Genomic DNA, 26,352 nt, shown 5'->3' with positions numbered 1-26,352 from the left:
CGGAAAGCCCGTGACCCCGGGCACATGCTGATGCGCGGAGGGGACCAGCACGAGCAGAGCGGGGATGGTTCGCCGCCGACAGTGAGCGATGGCTCTGCCGGGGTCGGTGTCCAGGGAGCGGCGGCCATCGCTCAGCACCTGCTGAGCGACGCGCTTTGTTGGCTTTGCTCGCCGAGGAGGAGTAGGGAGACTGCCCACATGGTTTCCTTTCCGTCCTCGGGGCAGGTGGATGGAGAGGTCATGCGATCCACACAGAACAAGCTGCGGATGTTCCGTGGGAGCTTTGCGGGCGCAGCGGCCGGCGTGGCTTCCGAGAAGCAGGGCCCCCCAGAGCAAGGCCAGGTGCCGCCCGTCATCCAGCCGGCCTGCCCACCGCGGTCTCGCAGGGAACAGGGGTTTCCTCTTAACCCAGAGACCCTACTCTCTCCGCACAAAGTCACATCCGCTCTGCTCTGACCCCCGGTCCCGGGCTACCCGCCCTCACGCATCCTCCCGGGCCTTTCCCGGTGATGCCCGGTTTATCCGCCTGCCGAGAGGCTTACACTCAGCCCAGTCTTGCCTCTCGGCCTCCGACTGTTCACCGAGCACCGCGCGCTCTTTGTTCAGCGCGTCTCTTGGTTTTGTCTCCATCATCCCGAAGAAGGCGGGACCCTCATCACGTGAAGGCCCCTTAGCTGCCCTGTGTCCTCCTTCCGTCTTGCAGGCGTGCCACCTGGTGGGCATTTTATACGTAGAAGCCCGCGCCAGCTCCCCGCAGGCCCTGGGAAGGCGTCCTCGTGCTTCCCGCTACCGCAGCCCACGGCGTGTCCCCCGGCGCATCCTAACGCACGCCTGGGGTCCCCGCGCCTCACGGGCCTTCGGTCCTGCGGCCTGGATGTGCGCACGCGGCGAGTTTTGGCTCTTGTGTGTTGTCTCCATGGCTCTTTCTTTGTCTCTGGGCCTCTCTGCCCCTAGAAGCGTATGCACATAATAGACCCTCAACGGGTAAAGGGGACATGAAGGCTTTTTGTCCTTGCTCTGTATTTCAGTGTCAACTTTATCTCCATAACCCTGAGTCCTTGCCAGTCTGCGGAGAGCAAGGTGAGGAGTGTCCCAGGCTGCCCGCCCTCGCCCGCCCTGGCTGGTCGTGGGGTCTGCCTCTCGGCCAGGTGCCCAGATGAAACGCGACGAGGCTTCCTCCCCGCTCCGTCATCAGGGTGGAGGTCTCCCGTGGAAACGAGACCTTTCCTACACTTCTACTGATTCATGTGGTTTTATTTATTTATTTTGAAGATGTGTGTGTCATGGAACATGCCCCCGACTTTTCCGACTGGAGACGATCGTTTAGGAAGTGTGTAAGTGTGTGACCGTGTCCCACGCTGACGTGAGATGTTTCCCTAGCAGAGCAGAGGTGGGTTAGGCAGCTGATCTCTCCTCTCACATAACAGCCTATTCTCCCCAACGACAGCGATTCCAGGAAAACTGAAGAGGACCCGCGGGCAGGCTCCTTCCAGAACTGGGTCAGGGTGGGTCAGCTGTGACTGGGGAGCATGTGGGTGGCAGCCAGGCCCCGCCCTTCGTGTCCCGTGCTTTCGCCTCCGTGGACCCGGGATGGGAGCCCAAGGGCCCATTTTCTCGCGTGGCTACAGCCTTCACTGCCTGTCAGCACAGCCTGCTGCTGCCACACGTGCGTTTGGGGATCTTTCATGATCTGCCTTCACTATTTCTCTTTCAGAAATGTTTTGGTTTTTTGTTTTTTTTTTACTGTTTTTGTTGTTCACACCGGTCTAAACACAGTCTGGACACATTATAATTCCTCTAAGAGTCCAGAAGCCTTTAGAAGTAGGAATTGCAAAGGCTGTATTATCGAAATAGTAACGTTAAAAGCTTAAATCCCCAACGTTGGGAAATTAATATTATGATGTTCATTTTCTTACATGGCATCCATAAGGTTTATTTTAAAAGTTAGCATATGTTTATTAAGAAATTGGTCTTATCATACAGCAAATAGGTAGTTCAAGAATTGAGATGATTTTGTGGTACCTACGATGTGCTCCCTATGAGGACGTAACAGATGTTAGCATTTGTCACTGTAGAGCAAATGTAGATCTTTAGTTTGCAATTGGTATTTTATCTTTTCTTTAATTGAAGTATAGTTGATTTACCATGTTGTGTTAGTTTCAGCTGTACAGCGAAGTGAGTCAGTTATACATACATATATATGTATATGTATACATGTGTATGTATGTATGTGTATATATACATATGTATTCTTTTTCGAATTGTTTTCCCTTATTATTATTGAGTATTGTACTCAGTATTAAAAAATATTCAGTATAGTTCCCTGTGTTATACAGTGGGTCCTTGTTGGGGTATTTTATCTTTTTGTGTGAGACTAATAGCACTCTGTCTTCCTCTGCCAAAGTTTAGCTGACATACTTAATCACACAGTTCGTTAAAAATACTCTAGCAACTTTTTCTGCAGTACTTTGTTTTAAAATTTCTAAACTCAGTCACCATTGTGTTTGCTTTGGGCACTTTATAATTCATCCAAGAATCAAGGCGACTTTAGAAATAGTTAAACCAATGACTATATTATAGATATATAATGTAACATACATATGTTAAAAGTTAAAAATGTAAATCTCCAAAGGTTAGGAAATTAAGTAGTTAAGCTGAGGTGGTTGTGTTGACAGTAAAATTATTCCTGGTGAGTGTGATGATTCTTTTTGGGAGGGGGGTGCCCAAGAAGCTTGGAGTGCATCAGGTACTTTAGAGATTAATGTGTTATTTGTGACTCTTTCAGAATCACTGACAGTACTTTTTTTTTTGTCTGTTGTATTTTGTATGAGTTCTTTATTTTTTTATTTTTAATTTTATTGAAGTCTAGTTGATTTACAACATTGTGTTAATTTCTGCTGTACAGCACAGTGACTCAGTTATACATACATATGCTCTTTCATATTATTTTCCACTAGGGCTTATCACAGGGTATTGAATGTAGTTCCCTGTGCTCTACAGAAGGACCTTGTTGTTTATCTAGTGTGATGATTTTAAATGTGATTCATTGTGTCCCCAAAATAGACAGTGACTTCCTGAGATCCAGTCTGGGCAGATGTGTGAGAAGCAACTGTTCCGTGGAATTATAGAGGGTCATTTTATACGCAGCTGAGTGATCCCTCACAAATGCGGATGTCACATTCTTCCTGCGGGAGGGTCACACTTTGAAATCATTTCTTAAAAAGGGTTATCTCCTTTCTCAAAAACAGCAAAAAGGATCTATAGTAGAGGTTCAAATAGCAAATGCTTTTTCACGCATCTACATTATTTTTGAGATCTTATACACAGCTATGCAAGAACACATTTGTTTAGTATGTAAAAGGATTCCTGGCGCTAAAATCAAAATCTCGTTTTGTGGAAGAAAATAAATTAAGCATATTAGGTGTGCTATTTAATATCCTTTGAGAAGCGAAAGAAAGTACATATTTTCAGGGAGGTTTTTAACCTCGGTGATTTGAGCTCTGTCACAACTGTTAGTCAAATTTTCTTTCAATAAATAGTGGTGATTGATAGTTTTCAAACTGTCTAGGCTCTGAAGCCTAAGTGAATAAATGGTCTCTTTCTTAAAAATGATACTTGCTGGTGAGCAGCTGCTGCCCAGTTTCTTTCACGTGCCCCACTTGCTGAATCTCTTTTCTAATCTTGCCGGGGATGCCTTTCCAGGAAAATGTGGATCTTTTAGAGATGGAAGATGTAAAAAGAAAAGAAGAAACTGAAAAATTAGGGTCTCCAGCCCTAAAGAGAGATTCTTGGCGCTAGCCTCCGTACATGGTTGTTACTACCCTACGTAAAAAATATTCCCCGTGTGTTACGTGAATTATTCCACTGCGCTTAGTTGTGTGCCCTGCGATCCCAGCAAATAGAAATCCACTTAATTCATTAAGCATTAAAAGAGATTTGACACCGTTAGTCATTTGGGAAATGCACATTAAAACTACTAAGTCTAACACTACGTAGCCATTAGAATCTAAGGCTGAAGTTAAAAAGACTGCTGGTGTCCGTGTTGACAAGGATGAGGCATAGCTAGAATGCTCAGACGGGACCGTTGAGAAGGCAAAATGATGCAGCCACTTTGGAAAACAGTCTCATGGTTTCCATAAAGTTAAACGTGTGTGTGCTCTGCGTGTATCTGTATAGACGGTATGAGGGAGTAATTTCAATTTAGGTATCTACCCAAGAAAAATAAAAACATGTGTTCACACAAAGCCTAGTATACAAATATTTATAGTAAAATTATTTGGAATATCCTAAAGCTGGAAACAACCCCAATGTGTAATAACAGGTGAGTGGACAATTGTGGTGTAGTCATACATTGGAATACTACTTGGAAACAAAAAGGAATAAGTTATCGATAAGTGCAAAAACTTTGGACAGATCTCAAAGGATTAGGCTAAGTGAATAGGCCAAACAGAAAAGACCAGCAACTGTGATTCTGTTTGTATGGCATTCTAGAAGAGGCAAAACTATAGTAACAGAAGTGGATCAATGATGGCTGGGTGCTGGCGGTGGGGGAGGGGAGGGGAGTGCTTGTAAAATGGCTCAAGGGGACATTTGGATGGTGGAAGTCTTCTGTATTTTAACTGTAGAAGAGGTTCAAAGAAGCTGATTAACAAAAACAAAACAAAAGCAAAAAGACTTCTGTAGAGATTATATGCTAGTGTGAATTCAGTAAATTGAGTAGGTTTACACTGAGAAGATAATTTTTTTTTTTTTTTAATCAGAAATGGAAACATTGTATGGGAGGTAGAGACGGCCAGTGTAGAGAAAAGCCTGATGGGGGTGGTGATAAAAGGTGATCTGAGGGTACCAGGCAGGCACCTGGGTACCTGTAGCAAGACTTCACATTATCTCTTTAGGATGTTTGCTTCACGCCTGTGAAGTATAATCTCACCTTCCTTGAAATTATTTGTATTATAGGAAGTCCTTGAAACATGACACATTTAATAGATTCCTCTTATCTGCAGATTCCTCTTCTCTTGAACCTGTGGTCTAGAGGATGAGCTTGACCGTTAGAGGCTCACAGGCCCAAGGTTCATTCAGGAGAAGGTACTTTGCTCCTGAACTTTAAGGCTGAGTGTGATTTGGTTGAGTTGCTGCTCCTGAAACTCGAGCCATCCTGGCTTTTCAGCATCGTCAGCTCTGAGCCCGTTGGAATTTGCAGAACATCAAAGTGAGGGCTGAGGCAGCTGCTGCTACCAGGGCATCTCAGAAATTGCTCAGGACACGGCCGAGCTCGGGGAAGGAGAGGATGACCTGCCTCGACAGAGTTCACTGCTGCCGGCGCTGTTTAATTTTGAGGAGCGAGTCCCGCTATCTGCAAATTGGTAAAAATGCATCCGGGTTCTAGAAATGGTCGTCTCTCCTGGTTTGTTTACTGAATCTAAAGTGATTAACAGTAGAACCGCCTTCCAGGTCCCATCTGCCTGTAGGCTGAGTGGGGTGCACTTCAGCTGCGCTCAGGGGCCATGAGATGAACCTCTGATCTGTGAATCAGCAGAGAGACAACCATTTCCCGAGATCACAGGGTAGCACTGTCTATGGTGTTTATAGAATCTTATTTAAAAACCCGGAAAGGCAGAGGCAAGTGCTGACCTTACTGATAAGAAGCGCAGGGTTCATCGTGCAGCACGTCTGGGGAAAAGTGTCTGGCGTGGCTCAGGGATCAGCCTTTACTCAGAGTTGCCCACTTTTGGCTTTAAGTCGTGTGTGTTTTCAATTGTGAAGGAAAACAAAATGGAAGAACATGTGTGCAAAGCTGGAAATATATTTTTTCATAATAATGCCTAAAAGGCAAATTCTAATGAAGAATTTCGGGATGTTTCGTAACTTTCAGGGAATGAAGCCCCAGCCCCAGCTCCCTATGCCCCCCTAACAGCCAAGTCCATTGTAACTTTCTGTAGTCGGTTTTTTATTAAAATCAGAGACTGCAGTATAAATTTTAACAACTAGGCTAAATAGGCGTTAACAGGCCCTGGGATCCAACCACAGTTTGTAACATCGTTCCTTTGGGAAAATAGATTCTAAGTGCCCAATAACTAACTTACAAATAGACTTTTGAATCATAGTGCATTTGAGAATAAGGAACTGTTTGTGATATTAACACCTCCGATTGGCTTGCTCCAGAATTGCACAGAAGGGACCTATATTCTGCCACACATGTGTGGTGAGCGGAGCTAGTCTGGGTTTGATCAAAGATTATTGCTGAGTGGGCATTGAAAGTGTAGGAATTAAAGACCAAAGTAGAGGCTGGAGACAAGTCAAGGGTGGAGTTGGAAGGATGAATCTGGAGGGAGTTCAGTGGTAGGAAAGGTTTTCAATTTCAAAGGCACGGGTGTGATTCTGAGCAGGTGAAGTGCAGGGAGAACAGAATGGTTCAAGTAAGGGGGAAGGTTAGGCCTCGAGGACATTGACGGCAAAGAGTCCAGGATGCATGGAATAAGAAGAATCAAGGACCAATCATTTTTAAGGAAGATGTAATTTAAAAATGTACCAGGAAGGCTGAATAGCCCACAAGAAGGTCAGACAAACAGCTGCCTCCAAGACCAGTAAATAATCTCTTAAAGATTAACAGTGAAGGGTTAGCTTGGACACATCAATTAACTTAGGAAGTCAGCACATTTATGGAGCACCTGTTCTGCTCTCACGTGATCAGAGATTGGCAAGAGGAGCTTCTGCCTTCATCGAATTTAAAATTTAGTATAATTCCAGCTAAACACAAAAATGAGCCACACCAGGCGAGGGTATGATCCTGGTGAGATCTACAATCTGCCCATCAGGAGAATATTAGGTTTTGATTAGTTCATTCTTTTGTGTGTGTATTTGCCGCCCTGATTGTATTGTAGGACTTATGGGGGTAGATACCATAGAGCATGGTAGGAACTCCAGTAACTACATCTTGGTTGGTTGACGGTCACAGGTTTGGCTCATGTAATTGTTTAGTTGAACCCATTTGTTAATGTACTGTACTCTTTACCAGTGTGTGAGAAAATGCCCGGTCAGTGGAATATAAACGTGAAATCTCTTTTATCGGTGTTGCATGATTTAGGAATGTTTGGTGTTCTCACTGCAAGCGGACAGCTTGGCCGCCATGTTTCTACAGGGTGCAGTTCAGCACAGCCAAGGGGTCATTACTCCCACGGGCATCGCCTGCTCCTAGTGGCCTTGCCCTGACCACCTGCCACCCCCCCACCCCGCCATGCATTCTCAGCCTTGTCTCCCGTGTTGTGTATGGTGTCCCTGCAGTTACTACGTTAAAGTAGAAACCTTACTCCAGGCAGTAAACGTGACAGCTTGTTGCCTGTGCACTGACTGTGCCCTCATGGTCCTTTCATCTCTGTATCCGCTCTGCCAAGAAGAGCTGCATCGCCAGTGACCTTTCGTCTTAGTCAGCTCGGGCTGCTGTAACAAAAGTACCATGGTCTGGGTGGCTTAATAAACACCAGGAATTCACTCCTCATGGTTGTGAAGGCTAGAAGCCCAGGATCAAGGTGCCGGCAGATCCAGGGCCTGAGGAAGGTTCTCCTCCTGGTTTGTCTTCATGTGGCCGGAGGGGGAGACTAGGGTTGAGGGGAGGAGGGAGGAAAAGGGATCGCACAGCCAGTAACAAGACTGATACCGACGCTGGAACAGCGCAAGCTTTACCGAATGGCCAAAGAATGGAGAAGCGGCCACTTAGTTCACAAATCAGCTTCTCAACCCAACTGGGTTGAGAAGCTGATATATATACCAAATATATAGGAGGGTCAGAGTGAAAGGGAGGGATTTGGAAAGAGTAGCAGGAACATTCAGGAGTTATCCGAGACTAGGCATGTGTTTGGACCCGGAACTGATGCAATACTCCTTTTCAGTCGTTGTTTGGGTTTTTCTGGTGGTTGTCATGGCAACTGGCAACTGTCCTGGCACTGGTGGGTGTGTCATTTAGCAGCTAATGAGTGTACAGTGAGGCTCAAAGTCCGCTGGAAGTCAAGTCTTCCGCCATCTTGGGCCTAGATGTTTCTAACCAGTTCTTGTTTTTTTCTATGCAGCTTCCTCCTGAAACTTAGATAAGAGCCATTGGTTTCCATTCCCGGGAAGGGCAGGGGTATGATTCTGGGGCAAGAGCCTTGGTAACATCAGGAACATAGTTTTCTCAGCACGTTTCTGCCATCATATTCCCTTGGCTCAGGCTTCTTCTGGTGGCACCCCTCCGCATCATGCCCGAGCCTCCCACAGTGATCGGTGGTCAACCCCCAACACTTGGACCGCCCCCAGGGAGAAGAGCCATCAGTGTCCGGTCTGTCCTCATGCACACTCCAGAAATAACCCCAAGTAGAGAAAGTACCCTTCGGAATATCACTGTCTCTGCGTAGCTCCACTGGTGATGTGTACCCATGAAGAAAAGCCGTAGGCAGGGTCTGCACATCTCAGGGATTTGTCTCCTCAGCCTCTTCCTCGAAGGACCCTGGGCTGGTCTGAGCCTCTGCCACGGTGCCGGCTTGCTGTCCATGGACCAAATCTGCACACCCGGCCTAATTGCTTTGGAGAGACGTTTCCCAGGAGGGTTTTCTGTCCACTGTTGTTGGACCCCGGCAGGCACACCCTCCAGAGTTGCCCGGACCTGTCTGATTCCCCCGGTGACACCCCCAGGCTGCCAAGCTGGGGTTTCCCAAAGTGGGTGGAATTTTCTTCTCTACCCAAACTCTAAAGGGCAGACTGTTTGCACAGATAAAGTAAACATAGATGTTTTGTTTGAGATTCAGGATTATGCAACTAACCAAGAGTAAGAAGTATAAAGTGTCCTTTATTTTTAGTAAAAGTCAATTTAACTTTTTTTCTTAGAGCATTATTTTATCGATTCCTCTATTATTGCATTGACAAAGCAGGCGTTGTCACCTCTGGCATTTATTCACTGTCTGAAGTGGCAGAGATGTGTGTTTTCCTTGGTGTAGGAAGTTCTTCATGAATAAATAGTGACAGGAAGAGGAATGGGTTTTACTGGATGCTTATTATGTGCCAGTAGGTTACTCTGAGTAGCTCACTTTTCATAAGAAAAGTGCTATGGAGTGAGTATTCTTAGCTCTGTTTTACACTCGAGAAAACTGCTGTTTAAAGAGGTTTTGTATCTTGCCCCAGGTCACAGAGGTAATAAGTGGAGAGTTGGGACCAGACCCCAGGCCACCTAACCATAGCACCACAATTGTGCCTTAGATGCGTCTTTTTGATATTGTCAAAGTCTCTTGTTTAAAGGGTAACTGAGCAGTAAGACAGTATATTCTGCTTCTCACTTTGTGATGGTAGCTGATCCTCAGATTAACGAGGGCTGGAAGAATCCCTGTTCATTCCACATATTTCTTAATTGTAATTTATGTTACCGGATGATAGATGTAAATGTAACTTATTAGCCGAAGGACAGTTGCCCAGACAGAATAATTTCAGCTGACTTGTGTGCTTCCCTGATTAACTTAAGCAGACTTTTTATCATGAGCCAAAAATTGTCTTCTTATATATTATATTTGAACTGGATATCCTATTCGTAATCACAAATTCCATTGGAAGATCAGAACATCCTTGTGTTTAAATCTTAAAAGTGGTTCTATGCTTTAATTCCATCTGATAGTAGACATCACACCAAAGCACTTATTTAGGTTGGTAGCAATGTTTTAAAGGTATTGGAAGTTTAATTTATTGGATATTTTTTGTAACATGAAAAAATTATCAGTTCGTTTCTTACTCTGATGATATATGGAGAGAAATTGTTTAATCTGCAGATGTCAGCAGAGAATGGAAATTCATCTTTTGTGTTATTTTTATATCCTCTAATATCTTTTGGATGCTTTAAAGGTGACCTTGTGTGAACTGAGAGATGCTTGGCATTTAAGCTCTAGCAACGTTACCTTTTCCCAAAAAACGTATTTGTTTTTATGGAGTTTCCTGTTCCAGGGACACCAAGAATAATATGTATGTAGTATAAAGGAGGGGAGAGAAAGATAGTCATCAGAACCTAAGCAATTAAAGTTCCAGTGGAGAAGAATTTGGATGCTCTAGGTCAGCCATAGAGGGCAACCAGAGTAGGTTGTTGTAAATATCAAATGTAAATATCACTATGGGGGGACTTCCCTAGAGGTCCAGTGGTTAAGACTTGGCCTTCCAATGCAGGGGGTGCAGGTTCTACCCTGGTTGGGGAGCTAAAGTCCCGCATGCCTTGGGGCCAAAAAACCAAAACATAAAACAGAAGCAATATGGTAACAAATTCAATAAAGACTTTAAAAATTGTCCACATCAAAAAAAATCTTAAAAAAAAAAAAATCACCATGGAGATGTTTTCACCTATAACACAGACCTAGAGGGCAGTCCAGTGTAATTTTAATGTATAAATATGCCAAGTTGAACTCTGTATGTTTTACATTAAAACGGGCATGTTTTCATTTTAAGGAACTTACTTTAGATTTCTGGGCTTTTCTTTCTGCTTTTTAAAAGCTTCTGTTTTTGATTTATTAAAATGTGACACGTCCGCCCACCCCCCTACCCTTGTTTTAGGCCACGCGGGCAGCCATTACTCAGCACTGCGCTGACCTTGGGAGTCTTCTGGGCAAGGAGAACGACGCGGCCCTCATCATCGACGGGCACACCCTGAAGTACGCGCTGTCCTTCGAGGTCAGGAGAAGCTTCCTGGACTTGGCCCTCTCGTGCAAAGCGGTCATATGCTGCAGGTAGGCCCACGGAGGCTGCCCGAGACTCATACTCGGACTTGTCTGAGTCCTGGGTTTACGTGAAAGAACCGTGCGTGGGAATAAGCTTTGGGGAAAAAAAAAAGCAAAACAATAATACACATTCAACTGTCCACTCACAGATTGCGCGCAAGGCGGTTAGTGGTTTTTGCATTTTTGTTTTGTTTATTGACTTCTGAGCAGATCAAAGTGATCAAAGCCAGGGTCTCTGGTCATATTCACATAGGATAAACTGAAACACTTGGCCTCAAGCTCGTGGAATGTTAGAAGGGTCCCAAGGACTTGGTTCCTTGGTTCCGGATGGATGTGCTCAACTTCCAAGTCTTGTGGGATTTGGATGCCTCTTTCCTGATGGACAGTTGGTGTTTCTTTTCAGTCCACAAGGAGCTTTGGCTGGGGACCGTGCTGTGACAATTTTTGTTTTAAGATCTAACCAGATGCCTCTGCTGGCTTTTCTTGAAATCTGGGAAGGGTTTTTAGGGTGGGATGGTTACAACCCATTGACTACTGGCTATACAAGGTCCAGTTTTGATAGAGATTTGAAAGTCAGGCGAATTATAGGCAGACCTGGGAGATACTATAGGTTTGTTTCCAGACCACTACAATAAAGTGAATATTGCAATAACACAAGTCAGGTGAATTTTTTGGTTTCTCAGTGTGTGTATAAGTTATTTTTACACTATACTGTAGTCGATTAAGTGTGCCGTAACATTGTGTCTAAAAAAATGTACAAACAAATCAGAAATATTTTATTGCTAAAAATATGCTCACCATCATCTGAGCCTTTAGGGAGTGGTGATCATTTTTGCTGTCCAGGGTTTGAAATATTTTAAGAATTACCAAAATGTGACACAGAGTCACAGAGATACAAAGTGAACAAATGCTATTGGAAAAAAGAGCACCAGTAGACTTGCTCAGCTCAGGGTTGCCACAAGCTTTCAACTTGTAAAAAACACAGTATCTGGTGAAGTGCAATAAAGCAAAGCAGGATAAAATGAGGTCTGCTTGTATAAAGAGAATAAACTAAATAAAGATGAGTGGCACCACCCCAGTTTTGCAGTAAACAACTTGGAAGGTGAGAGGGGAGCTTCCCGTTTCTGAAAGCACTGTGTTCAGGCAGCACCTGGTATGCGGTTGTTAAATGCTGAATGCATATTGCTGGGTTAATCATTTCACTGGTGCCTGGTCTTAGATTTTACGGTTATACACTGTTCATACATTGTTTCCTTTGATACTTTCTCAGAAGCCTGTTATCGGGATGCTTTGAACTTCCTTGCTGTTTTAGTCTCTGAGGAACGCCACCTGTGGGTTTGAGGCTGGTCCAGTTAGAATAACCATTGTCACATTGACAAGTGGCCTTGCCATTTCTGCCTTACCCGAAGGCCCTGGTGATGCCACGCCTCTCTGCCCAGACCACAGGACCCTGCCCGTTGGGGATGCCCAGCCAGTCTGAGGGCAAGCCCCCCCTGCCCTGCCATCAGGAAGGTCTTCTCTCCCACGTCTCCCTAGCCTTGCCCCCTCCCCCTACTGGTTTCTGTACGAGACCAAAGAATCTGTTCTCATTGTCCCCACGAGTACACCTCGCCCCAGAACCCTGACCGCCTGTCTTCACATAATGATATTCCCTGTCTTTTTTTTTTTTTTTTTGCTGTCCTGATCGCTTTTGTTAATTCGGAACCTGCCACCGAAGGCCAGGGAGAGCTGGAGGCTGCTGGAGCCTCCGTGCTGGAGGGCAATGTTGCTTTTGTGCGCGTGGCTGTAGGACATCTGAGGACCATGGGGGCGAGGAACAGGTTCAAATGTGCTTGAAGCAATGGATGAGGAGCCCATTTTGCCTGGAAGTCAGGAAGCTCAGTACAGCTCTGAGGGACCTGAGACAGGGAGGGATGATCAGAGCATCTGGAAATGAAAGACCGCGCTTCCTGGTTTTATGATGGTCCCCTCCCTTTTTTAAAAAACCATCTTTATTGAGAAGTCCAATATCACACAGTTCTCCCATTTAAAATATATAATAGTTCAGTGGCTTTTCATATGTTCAGAGTTTTGTAACCATTACTACAACCAGTTTGAGAATATTTTGATCCTCCCCCCAAAAGAAACTCTTTTATCCAATATCAGGCAGTCCCCACCTCCTTCACCCTTTCAACCCCCCTCATTACTAAACGACCATGAATCTGCTCTCTTGTCTCTATAGATTTGCCTATTTGGGACATTTTATAGGAATGCAATCCTATAGAATGTGGTCTTTTTTCTGACTGGCTTCTTTCACTGAGCATGATGTTTTCCAGATTCATCCCTGTTGTAGCCTGTGTCTGTGCTTCATTCCTTTTCATAGCTGAATAATATTCCATTGTAGGGATAGACCCTGTGTTGTCTTATTCATTTTGATAAACATTTGGATTGTTGATACTTTTTGACTATTATGAGTAATGCTGCTATGAAGATTCATGTACAAGGTTTTGTATGGATTTATGTGTTTATTTCTCCGGGGTACATACCCAGGAGGGAAAGTGCTGGGTCAGGAAGTAACTGTATATTTAACCTTTGGAGGAACCGTCAGACGGGCTTCCAAAGTGACTGCACCGTTTTATATTCTCACTAGCAATGTGTGAAGGTTCCAGTTTCTCCACATCCAGGCTAACGCTTGATATTATCCATCTTTTGATTGGGTATCCTAGTAGGTGTGAGGCGATTCCTCGTTGTGGTTTTGATAGGCACTTCCCTGACGGTTAATGATGTTGAGCATCTTTTCATATGCTTATTGGACATTTATATATCTTGTTTGGAGAAATGTCTATTCAAGTCCTTTGCACATTTTTTTAATGGGATTATTTGTCTTTTTTATTATTGAATTGTAAGAGTTCTTTATGTACTCTGGATAGAGTATTTATCAGATACATGATTTACAAATATTTTTTCTCCTTCTGTAGGCTGTCTTTTCATTTTCTCAATGGTACTGTTTGTAGCACAAAAGATGTTAATTTTCATGAAACGTTTTTCCTTCTGTCCCTTGTGTTTCGGTGTCGTACCTAACAAGCCCACTTTTCTGAGCGGTTGGCACTGCGCTTTCTTCCCTGGATTGCACAGGGGAGGTTTAGATGAGGGACATGCACAGGGCAAAAAGGCCAGAAAGAATGATGGAGAAGGACTTTGTCACAGCTTCCCCCTTTGTGTCTACATTGTTAAGTGGCTGGGTAAGTGGGCACCTGATGTCTACGAAGTGTCACCACCCGAGGTGGTCACTCTCACATAGAGCCTGAGGTCACGGTGAGAAAGTCACGGTCCCCAGCAGTTGCCACATTAGGGAACCATCACCGCGCTGTGGTGGTGAGCAGAGACACACCACACCAGAAACAACAAGAGACGCGGAAAATCTGCTAAACTGTAAGTCATTGCACACGTGCTCTAACTTCATGGTTTTTCAGAGGGAAATCAGCACGAGTCCGTTTGGATTCTCGGGGGAGAGCCAGGAATGCCTTCCAGGCTCTATGGGAGTACGTGCTCTGTTTGCCAGGTGCTTGATACCAAAGAAAAACATCTTTTTCCCCTTCTGACTGTGACGGAGCTCAGAGGGCTTTGTGTGTCACCTCACGCTGTACCCCTAACGGCTCCACAGGAAGGCGTTCAAACTGGAATTGGCACTGAAAGAGGAAATTTCAAATTAAATACGGTTACTGTCTACAAAATAGAAGCACTAATTGAAAAAAGGAATCTAGGATAGTGCACTATTTTACCTTCAGGAGACGTTTCTTGGCTGGTCTCATACTTAAGATTAAGGAAAAGAAAAAAAACCCACAGACTTTTTTTTTTTTTTTAAAAAAGCACTTACACCTTTCAGATATGCTTTCTATTCACTGAGAATTTAAACTTAAGTTAAATTTAATATGTGACTTCAAATATAAGGTTCACCTTTTCACACTTTTCATCTTTAAAATGCAGTAGTTATAAAAGTTACCCTTTTCTCTAATAACAAAGTACTTTTTTTTTCAGAAAATAATTTTTCAGTGAAATCGTGAGGCACTGTCTCCCAGCCATATTGATTCAGAGACTGGCAAAGGTTGTGTGAAAATGGATAAATACTTTCAAACTAAAACAATACTTCAGGCAGCAGAAATAGGGAAAATGTAAGAATTTGTTAAAGATTTTGCTGAGATTGGAATCACACTATTTTGCTAATTACACATTGCTATTCCCGAGTATTTTGCATGTGGTTAAAATCCTCAAAAAGTCATCATCTGGTCAGCGGAACAGTTACCAGTCAATGTGGATGGCAGTTTACTGTTGTGTCTGGCAGGGGTGTTATTTGTTGAGGTATAAACTCATTAGTCCAGTAAGGTCTTTATTTTAGGCTTGATATTTGCCATTCCTGGGCATCGTAGGAGAACAGAGACAAGACTGGTCTTTGCCTTAAGTGCGAATGATGAATGTGTGTCTGTAGCCCTTGCCTCTCTTGCACGCGCCTCCTCCTTGAAATCAGACCTCCTCCAGGAAGACCTCCATCTTGCCATATGCACAACCTCTCAAAACCTTTCTGGATTCGTCCTCAGCATCTGGTATCCAGGGCTCCCCTTGGATTCTGTTTCCGTGACGCCCCCCTCTTCTCCCTAGTTATGTGTCCCCCCCATGGGCTCTTTCACAGCAGCTTTGAAATGCTGTATTTCCAGGTTTTGCCCTTGGCCCTGTTGTATTCCCACCCCACGTCTTTCTCTGGTGCGTTCCCTCTACTCATCCGTCTTCTCCATTAGTGATCCTCAGCACTAGCTTCCCACTGAATCATCTGGAGAACTTAAGACATTTTCTCCTCAAAAAGTTAAACCTAGAATTACCATATGGCCCAGCCATTCCCCTGCTGGATAAATACGCAAAAGAATTACAACAGGAAATCGAGCAAATACTTGTATGTGCGTGTTCGTAGCAGCACTAGTCATAATGGCCAAAAGGTGGACACAACCCAAGTGTCAGTCGATGGATGAACGGACAAGCAAAATGTGGTCTCTCCATACAGTGGACTCTTTTTCAGCCACAAGAAGGAACGCAACACTGATATGTGCTACAGCATGGATAAACCTCGAAAGCATAGCTAGGGAAGGAAGCCAGTCACAAAAGACCACATATTATAGGATTCCATTCATATGGCATATTCAGAATAAGCACATCCATCCAGAGGGAAAGCGGATGAGTGGTTTTCAGGGGCTGGGGGAGGAGGAATTGGGAGTGACTTTTTAGTGGGTACAAGGTCTCCTTTTGGGGATGGTAATGTTCTGGAACTCGATAGGGGTGATGGTGGCACAGCATTGTGAATGTACTCAATGCCACTGAAGTGTTACACTTTAAGTGGTTAATTGTATGTTAACGTTACCTTAAAAATATAGGCAAATGAACAAAAGAACTCATCCATTGAATTGAAATGTTTGTTGAATGAAAAAAATGAAATGTTGGATGGAAGTTTTATTGATTTGAACAAAATTTTTGTTGAGAGACAACAAACAAAGAAGGTCCTGATCCCCAGATTGTACCCCAGAACAATTAAAGCAGAAGTCTAGGAATTTTACGAACTTCCAGGTGGTTCTAATGAGTAGTCAGGGTTGAGAATAGATGACCTTCCCAGTCTGCGTGTCCAGCGTGACCTCTTCCTTGAGCTCCAGATCTGTAGATCCATCTACACCTGGGATTTTTCACACTGACGTTCTTGGGCACCTTGAGTTGGAATGTGACTGAGCTGGTCACCATCCTCTCTGGTCCCTGCACTGCCTTATCCCTGCTGGTCTCCCCACTGGTCTTCCCAGTTTACTGTCTCAGCGATACACTACAGTGGTACCCCTCTCCTCTCCGTTGCCAGGGCCTTCTCATAGCAGAACAAGCAGGACGTTATATCCAAGGGACTTTTACAGAGACTAAACCGTATAAACAAATTACGATGTCGAGGTCTGAAATTGCAGTCTCGCAATTTGTTGATCCTTGATAAGTATTGTCTTGGTTTTTATAAATGAGGAAATAAAAGCCTCAGACAAATTACATCATCTTGCCCATGGGTTTAGCAAGTGATAGAGGCGTGAGCAGTGTTTCCTGGATCTGAATGAGATCAGGGCTTCTGCTTTTGAGTCATGTAATTGTCTCTGCCAGCAAAGCCATGGTCCCATGTTTATTACTGTCAAGACTCAGTTTCAGATGAAAGGTTTGGCTTTTAACACATTTTTCAAAAAGTAGAATTTGTTTACACCGATTTAGCATAAAGTCTTGTGGGATTTATCATTCTCCAGGGGGATAACAGTCATGTAGAAAACGGGTAAACCGTTTTCAGTGTGTTGAAGAAGGAATTCTCTGTTCTCTCTTCCTTGTTTCCTTTACTTAAAACGGCCGTCTTTCTTGTTTTCTCATTTTTCCTTTTTTCTATGAAGCTCTTTATTTCTGTCAAAATGGAGATCAATGTCGTAGGCACAGATGGGAGCTGGGGGGACACTTCGACCTCTTGAGAACATTGAGAAGTTTAAAAGGTTTGTATTGTCAGGAAAAGAGTCATGAAAGAGTCATCAGCGTTCCCCTTGGGAGGGAGCTGATAGATGGCCTCATTGCAGCCCCCTGCAAACACACGGGATGCTCAGGGCCCCAGTGCCGCCCCCCGGGCAGACGTGATTTATGGCTTTGAGTCTCTGGGCAGGAGATGGAGTGGAAGGGAAACATCACAGCAGAGATTTCCCCCTGGTTGTGCAAATTAGGGACCTCAGAAGACATCGTTTATTTTCTCCAGTGTGTTTAGACTTCTGTCTTTCAGGATCGATTTGAAGATAAACATGTATGTACTTACTCTGATACCATTAGGAGTAAAGACACTCCAGAGGAGAGGGCTGAGGGGGTACGACCAATGTTTCCAGAAACTTTCGGGGCTGATTTTGCTAACTCTAGAGTGATTTATATTTCTTGTAGAGAAAAGTTAGAAAGTGCAGATAAGCAAGAAGAAAGAACACAGCATTCACAAGTCCCACAGACTACAGATCATTACTGTTAGCAATTGGTATTTAAATGTAGATCTTTTTCAGTTAAAATGCTTTTTCTTGAAAGGGCGTTAGCCAGTTCACAATATGTAAAGTGAAAAGATGCTGAACAGTTTCTATGGCAAATAGTAACATAAAATGTGTTTTAAAACAGCTTTATAGTGTTCTGTTATGAAAACACAATGGTTGGTTTAATTTATTCCTAGTTGTTGAATATTCAGGTTAAGAGGGGTTTTTTTCACTGTTTTAAGTATCACTATGAATAAGATTTTTGTAGCTCAGTCTTTGCAAGGACGCTGGATGATTTCTGTACAGTAATAATGCATTCAAGAGTAAGCAACACAGGGACTTCCCCGGTGTCGCAGTGGTTAAGAATCCGCCTGCCAATGCAGGGGACACGGATTCGATCCCTGGTCCGAGAAGATCTCATATGCCGTGGAGCAACTAAACCCGTGCACCACAACTACTGAGCCCGCGTGCCACAACTACTGAAGCCCGCACGCCTAGAGCCCGTGCTCCGCAACAAGAGAAGCCACCGCAATGAGAAGCCTGCGCACCGCAACGAAGAGTAGCCCCTGCTCTCTGCAACTAGAGAAAGACCGCACGCAGCAGCGAAGACCCAATGCAGCCAAAAATAAATAAATAAAATAAATAAATTTTTTTAAAAAAGTAAGCAGCACAGAAATTTGCAAAAGTATCTGTGCCCGTTCCCTAGGAAAGCGAAGGGATGTGACTTAGGTACAGTCAGTAGCTCACTCCCTGCCTGGTTGGGAGACACGTGCTGTCCTCTGTTTACTCAGCAGAGCTGGGCTTTGTTAGTCTCACTTGGAAAAGGGAGCAGTTGAGAGATTATTTTGTGGCAGGACACATATGAGCAGACTCTAGAAAGAAACTGACACTGCATTTTTACACGCTGACAGTCTGTCGTTCCCACGACTGGCTCGGTCTTACACCCATTTTGTGGACTCTCTGAAGCCCCTGATGCACTTATCCAAACCCTGTGCATCTGTCCTGCCTGGGGACTGCTCCTGTGGAAAGGAATTGCCTCTTCCCACTTGGTCTCCACTCCAGCTGGACGTGTGATGGACGCTAAGGCATCTCAGGATGCTATGCATTTGTTGTGTGGTATCTTTCAGCCTGTGAACTATCCCCGAGAATCATATCAAAACAGAGTTCAGATACACTAATTAAAACTGTACCACCGATCATGTTTTGATTGGCCTCTATGTTGGTGGGGATCCAGTCATACGGTTGTAAAATTAAAACTTTTCTTTGGTTTCTTTCATGATGTGATTTCTCAGCATCCTACATGTTTAGTTAAAAGTCAGTTTCCTCCTTGGATCTTTTATTCCAGAGAGCATTATTAACTTGTCGAGGTTGTAAGCCTATCCTTGGGTTGTTTGTATTATGGCTTAGCGTATGTTTGCCCATTTGTTGATTAAATGCAATTAAGGGAGAATTCATTTTTAGACAGGTTTTTGGGGGTTAGCTCTAAAATGAATGCTATTATTTGAATGATTGCAGCAATTTATGTGGTCCTAACTGGCCTTATTGTTAGTCTGCAAAAATGAGTGCTCAGATGTAACAGGTCTTGGGCAGCATGTTGAATGAAAACAATTTCCAGAAGCCCAATGTTTAAGAAATGTTTTTCCACCCACAGGTTTTACTAGTATTCCTCTGGAATGAAAATCAGACGGTTGAAGATTTTGTAGTGTTGAAAAAATTGCTTGCGTTAACCATTGTAGAGACTGGCATATTTCGAGATTTCGGAGTATTAATCCAGAGTAGAAAAAGGAATCCCTTTCTAAACATTTCTAGCGTAGAAAAAAATTCTTATTAAACTTTTGTAAACCAAAGATAATTTTGGTGATGACTCATGTTTAGAAGTGAAGCACTGTTTTCATCTTAAATAACTATTTCAGGAAATAATTTAGGCTAATCGTTCTGCGAGATCAACTTTTGACTTTTAGGGATTTCTACTATGTTTGATTCTCTCCTCCAGCTAAAAGTTCCATGTTATCACTATTTATTTAATTTTTTAAATAGATCTTTATTGGAGGATAATTGCTTCACAATACTGTGTTAGCTTCTGCTTTATAACAAAGTGAATCAGCCATATGCATGCATATGTCCCCATATCCCCTCCCTCTTGAGCCTCCCTCCCGTCCTCCCTATCCCACGCCTCTAGGTCATCTCAAAGCACCGAGCTGATCTCCCTGTGCTATGCGGCTGCTTCCCACTAGCTGACTATTTTACATTCCGTAGTGTATATATGTCCATGCCACTCTCTCACTTCGTCCCAGCTTACCCTTCCCCCTCCCCGTGTCCTCAAGTCCATTCTCTATGTCTACATCTTTATTCCTGCCCTGCCACTAGGTTCGTCAATACCTTTTTTTTTTTTTTTAAGATTCCATATATATGCGTTAGCATACAGTATTTGTGTTTCTCTTTCTGACTTACTTCACTCTGTATGACAGACTCTAGGGCCATCCACCTCACTACAAATAACTCAATTTCGTTTCTTTTTATGGCTGAGTAATATTCCATTGTATATATGTGCCACATCTTCTTTATCCATTCATCTGTCAATGGACACTTAGGTTGCTTTCATGTCCTGGCTATTGTAAATAGTGCTGCAATGAACACTGTGGTATCTGTCTCTTTTTGAATTATGGTTTTCTCAGGGTATATGCCCAGTAGTGGGATTGCTGGGTCATATGGTAGTTCTATTTTTAGTTTTTTTAAGGAACCTCCATACTGTTCTCCATAGTGGTTGTATCAATCTACATTGCCACCAACATTGCAGTAGGTTCCCTTTTCACCACACCCTTTCCAGCATTTATTGTTTCTAGATTTTTTGATAATGGCTATTCTGACCGGTATGAGGTGATACCTCATTGTAGTTTTGATTTGCATTTCTCTAATAATTAGAGGTGGTGAGCATCTTTTCATGTGCCTCTTGGCCATTGTATGTCTTCCTTGGTGAAATGTCTATTTAGGTCTTCTGCCAATTTTTTAACTGGATTGTTTGTTTTTTTGATATTGAGCTCCATGAGCTGTTTATGTATATTTTGGAGATTAATCCTTTGTCTGTTGTTTCATTTGCAAATATTTTCTCCCATTCTGAGGGTTGTCTTTTTGTCTTTTATATGATTTCCTTGCTGTGCAAAAGCTTTGAAGTTTAATTAAGTCTCATTAGTTTAATTTTGTTTTTATTTCCGTTACTCTAGGAGGTGGGTCAAAAAAGATCTTGCTGTGGTTTATGTCAAAGACGTTTTTCCTATGTTTTCCTCTAAGAGTTTTATAGTGTCTGGCCTTATATTTGGGTCTTTAATCCATTTGGAGTTTATTTTTGTGTATAGTGTTAGGGAGTGCTCTAATTTCATTCTTTTACATGTAGCTGTCCAGTTTTCCCAGCACCACTTATTGAAGAGGCTGTCTTTTCTCCATTGTATGTTCTTGCCTCCTCTGTCGTAAATTAGGTGCCCATATGTGCGTGGGTTTATCTCTGGGCTTTCTATCCTGTACCATTGATCTATATTTCTGTTTTTGTGCCAGTACCATACTGTCTTGATTACTGTAGCTTTGTGGTATAGTTTGAAGTAGGGGAGCCTGATTCCTCCAACTCCGTTTTTCTTTCTCAAGGTTGCTTTGGCTATTTGGGGTCTTTTGTGTTTCCATACGAATTGTAAAATTTTTTGTTCTAATTCTGTGAAGAATGCCACTGGTAGTTTGATAGGGATTGCATTGAATCTATAGATTGCTTTGGGTAGTATAGTCATTGTCACAATATTGATTCTTCCAATCCAAGAACATGGTATATTTCTCCATTGGTTTATGTCATCTTTGATTTCTTGCATCAGTGTTTTACAATTTTCTGAGTACAAGTCTTTCACCTCCTTAGGCAAGTTTATTCCTAGGTATTTTATGCTTTTTGTTGCGATGGTAAATGGGATTGTTTCCTTAATTTATTTTTCTGATTTTTCGTTGTTGGTGTATAGGAATGCCAGAGATTTCTGTGCATTAATTTTGTATCCTGCAACCTTACCAGATTCATTGATTAGTTCTAGCAGTTTTCTGGTGTCATCTTTAGGATTTTCTATGTATATTATCTTGTCATCTGCAAACAGTGACAGTTTTACTTCTTCTTTTCCAATTGGTATTCCTTTTATTTCTTTTCCTTCTCTGATTGCTGTGGCTAGGACTTTCAAAACTATGTTGAATAAGAGTGGTGAGAGTGGACATCCTTGTCTTGTTCCTGATCTTAGTGGAAATGCTTTCAGTTTTTCACCATTGAGTATGATGCTTGCTGTGGGTTTGTCATATGTGGCCTTTATTATGTTGAGGTAGGTTCCCTCTGTTCCCATTTTCTGGAGAGTTTTTATCATAAATTGCTGTTGAATTTTGTCGAAAACTTTCTCTGCATCTATTGAGATGATCATATGGTGTTTATTCCTTAATTTGTTAATGTGGTGTATCACATTGATTGATTTGCGTATATTGAAGAACCCTTGCATCCCTGGGATAAATCCCACTTGATTGTGGTATATGATCCTTTTAATGTGTTGTTGGATTCTGTTTGCTAGTATTTTGTTCAGGATTTTTACATCTATGTTCATCAGTGATACTGGTCTGTAATTTTCTTTTTTTGTGATACCTTTTTTTGGTTTTGGTATCAGGGTGATGGTGGTTTCATAGAATGAATTTGGGAGTGTTTCTCCCTCTGCAATTTTTTGGAAGAGTTTGAGAAGAAAGATTGGTGTTAGCTCTTCTCTAAATGTTTGATAGAATTCGCCTGTAAAGCCTTCTGGTCCTGGACTTTTGTTTGTTGCAAGGTTTTTAATTATGGTTTCAATTTCATTACTTGTGATAGGTCTGTTTGTATTTTCTAATTCTTCCTAGTTCAGTCTTGGAAAATTGTACCTTTCCAAGATTTTGTCCATTTCTTCATGGTTGTCCATTTTATTGGCATACAGTTGTTTGTAGTAGTCTCTTATAATCCTTTGTATTTCTGCAGTGTCAGTTGTGATTTCTCCTTTTTCATTTCTAATTTTATTGATTTGCATCCTCTCCCTTTTTTTCTTGATGAGTCTGGCTAAGGGTTTATCGATTTTGTTTATCTTCTCAAAGAACCAGCTTTTAGTTTTATTGAACTTTGCTTTTGTTTTCTTCATTTCTATTTCATTTATTTCTGCTCTGATCTTCATGATTTCTTTTCTTCTACTCACTTTGGGTTTTCTTTGTTCTTCTTTCTCTAGTTGTTTTAAGTCTGTAGGGTTAGATTGTTTATTTGAGATTTTCTTGTTTCTTGAGTTGAGATTGAATTGCTCTGAACTTCCCTCTTAGAACTGCTTTTGCTGCGTCCCACAGGTTTTGGGTCATCATGTTTTTGTTGTCATTTGTTTCTATGTATTTTCTTATTTCTTCTTTGATTTCTTCAGTGATCTCTTGGTTATTTAGTGGCATACTGTTTAGCCTCCATGTATTTGTGGTTTTTTACAGTTTTTTTCCTGTAATTGATTTCCAATCTCGTAGCATTGTGGTCAGAAAAGATGCTTGATATGATTGCAATTTTCTTAAATTTTCCGAAACTTGATTTGTGACCCAAGGTGTGATCTGTCCTGGAGAATGTTCCATGTACACTTGAGAAGAAAGTGTGTTCTGCCACTTTTGGGTGGAATGTTCTATAAATATCAATTAAATCTATCTGGTCTATTGTGTCATTTAAAGCTTGTATTTCCTTATTTATTTTCTCTTTGGATTATCTGTCCATTGGTGTAAGTGGGGTGTTAAAGTCCCCTACTATTATTGTGTTATTGTTGATTTTTCCTTTTATGGTTGTTAGCATTTGCCTTATGTATTGAGGTGCTCCTGTGTTGGGTGCATAAACATTTATAATTGTTATATCTTCTTCTTGGATTGATCCTTTGATCATTATGTAGTGGCCCTCCTTATCTCTTGTAACAGTCTTTACTTTAAAATCTGTTTTATCTGATACGAGTATTGTTACTCCAGCTGTCTTTTGATTTCCATGTGCATGGAATATTGTTTTCCATCCCTTCACTTTCAGTCTGTATGTGTCCCTAGGTCTGAAGTGGGTGTCTTGTAGACAGCATATATATGGGTCTTGTTTTTGTATCCATTCAGGCAGTCTATGTCTTTTGGTTGGGGCATTTAATCCATTTACATTCAAGGTTATTATGGATATGTATGTTCCTATTACCATTTTCTTAATTGCTTTGGGTTTGTTTTTGTGGGTCTTTTTCTTCTCTTGTGTTTCCTTCCTAGAGAAGTTTCTTTAGCATTTGTTGTAAAGCTGGTTTGGTGGTGCTGAATTCTCTTAGCTTTTGCTTGTCTGAAAAGCTTTTGATTTCTCTGTTGAATCTGAATGAGATCCTTGCTGGGTAGAGTAATCTTGGTTGTAGGTTTTTCTCTTTCATCACTTTAAGTATATCATGCCACTCCCTTCTGGCCTGCAGAGCTTCTGCTGAAAAATCAGCTGATAATCTTAATGTGGATTCCTTTACATGTTATATTTTGTTTTTCCTTTGCTGCTTTTAATATTTTTTCTTTTTATTTAATTTTTGTTAGTTTGATTAATATGTGTCTTGGTGTGTTTTTCCTAGGGTTAATCCTTTATGGAACTCTCTGTGCTTCCTGGACTTGGGTGACTATTTCCTTTCCCATGTTAGGGAAGTTTTGGACTATAATCTCTTCAAATATTTTCTCAGATCCTTTCTTTTTCTCCTCTTCTTCTGGGACCCCTATAATTCGAATGTTGGTGTGTTTAGTATTGTCCCAAGGGTCTCTCTCTGAGATTGTCTTCAATTCTTTTCATTCCTTTTTCTTTATTCTGCTCCTTGGCAGTTATTTCCACCATTTTGTCTTCCAGCTCACTTATTAGTTCTTCTTCTTTAGTTATTCTGTTATTGATTCCTTCTAATGTATTTTTCATTTCAGTTATTGTGTTGTTCATCTCTGTTTGTTTGTTCTTTAGTTCTTCGAGAGCTTTGTTAAACATTTCTTGTGTTTTCTCAATCTGTGCCTCCATTCTGTTTCCAAGATTCTGGATCATCTTTACTATCATTACTCTGAATTCTTTTTCAGGTAGATTGCCTATTTCCTCTTCATTTATTTGGTCTTGTAGGTTTTTACCTTGATCATTCATCTGTGACATATTTTTTTGCTGTCTCATTTTAAAATTTCTTTTCTGTTTGAGTGGGATTGTGTTCCTGTCTTACTGGTTGTTTGGCCTGAGGCTTCCAACACTGGAGTTTTTAGGCTATTGGGTAGAGCTGGGTCTTGGTGCTCATATGAGGAATTCCGTGAGACCTCACTCTGATGAATATTCCCTGGGGTCTGAGGTTCTCTATCAGTCCAGTGTTTCAGACTCGGAGCTCCCACCGAAGGAGCTTTGGCCTGACCCCCGGCGTTTCACTTGGGGGTTCCTCCCGTCTCCTTGGGTGTCAGGGTCCACCACCAGTGGCTGGCAGGTGCCCTAGTTGTGGGGAGACACTAACTTGGTGTCTTCCCACACCACCATCTTGACTCCACCCTCATCACTATTTATATATAACTCCTTCGGCTGAGAAATAGAAAAATAAATAAACCCGTCCACTTGGTTGCTTGTGTCGTGAGGTAGCAAGATGATTCGGTAGGGAGATATATATAGTACATGTGATAGAATGTGGGAAAATATTTTAGTATAGGTTGAGAATGCAGGAAAATCCTCTTTAATAACCCACATTAAAAGGTAGTACTTACAGTATGATAACATGACAGAAATATCTATTGAGGGGCATTTAATAATAGGGTTTGAACTATAACAATATGCTGTGAAATTAGAAACATGTCTCCTAGAAAAAAATTTTATTGGTTATGAAATTGGTGTGATCACATCACTTTTCTTCTATAATAGAACTATCCGTGTGAACAGTTCTGAAAAGTGGTTTACATGGTGGGGATTCCCTTTGGTTGGTGCCCTTCACACTAGTGTGTCTACACAGAAGCTCAGGTAGAAAATGGGCAGCGAAAGGAATGAGGCCCTTTTCTCTTTCGGTCGTAGTCTAAGAATTATGGTGATAGAATCCCTTGATCTCCATCCCTTTGCTCTGCTGTTTCCAACACTGGGACCCACAGGAGATGCCAGAGGAGCTCAGAGACACGTAACGTGTCACGTTTTTTCCCGTGTTTCTTCCTCCCCCGCCTTTTCATGAATGGTTAGTTTGTTGGTGCCTGTTATTATTATTTTTTTTTCCTTAATGTTGAAGTTATTTTTTTTTTATTTTTACAAGAGATAAATAGACTGACACCAAGCATTGTACATGGATGACCACAACAAAAGCAACAATGATTGCAATTACCAAACATGAAACACACTCATACTATGTCATAATATTGACATTCAGTCCAGTAATCCTCCACTGCAACAGCTCCTTTACTTTGCAGTGAAAATTGATTTGTATATTCTCTGCCTCTGAGTCCTTGTGGGATTTTTTTTTTTTTAATTCAGACAGAAAGTCACAAAAATTATACTCATCCTCATCAGTTCACTCAGTCCCATGTAATTAATTTTTTTTTTCATCTTGATCTTTTGTTAGCACTTTTATGAGTTC

General features: G+C 42.1%; 1 protein-coding gene and 1 long non-coding RNA gene across 4 annotated transcripts in view; one reads left to right on the top strand and one right to left on the bottom strand.

Annotated features, from left to right (window-relative positions):
• The window catches only part of LOC309647806 (phospholipid-transporting ATPase IB), a 546,353-nt gene that overhangs the window by 250,657 nt on the left and 269,344 nt on the right, over positions 1 to 26,352 (top strand). For all 3 annotated transcript variants that reach the window (XM_082435527.1, XM_082435526.1, XM_082435525.1), the window contains exon 25: positions 10,555 to 10,727. In XM_082435527.1, the coding sequence (XP_082291653.1) occupies positions 10,555 to 10,727 (173 nt within the window). The remainder of the gene's footprint in view (positions 1 to 10,554; positions 10,728 to 26,352) is intronic.
• Positions 1 to 26,352, bottom strand: part of LOC309647915 — a 256,908-nt gene that overhangs the window by 108,618 nt on the left and 121,938 nt on the right. The gene's annotated exons all lie outside the window — the stretch shown is intronic.

This window comes from Balaenoptera physalus (genome assembly GCF_965194825.1).
Source record: "Balaenoptera physalus genome assembly, chromosome: 18".
Lineage (NCBI taxonomy): Eukaryota > Metazoa > Chordata > Mammalia > Artiodactyla > Balaenopteridae > Balaenoptera > Balaenoptera physalus.
The sequence above is the reverse complement of the archived record's forward strand: the minus strand, read 5'-3'. Positions and strand labels throughout refer to the sequence as shown.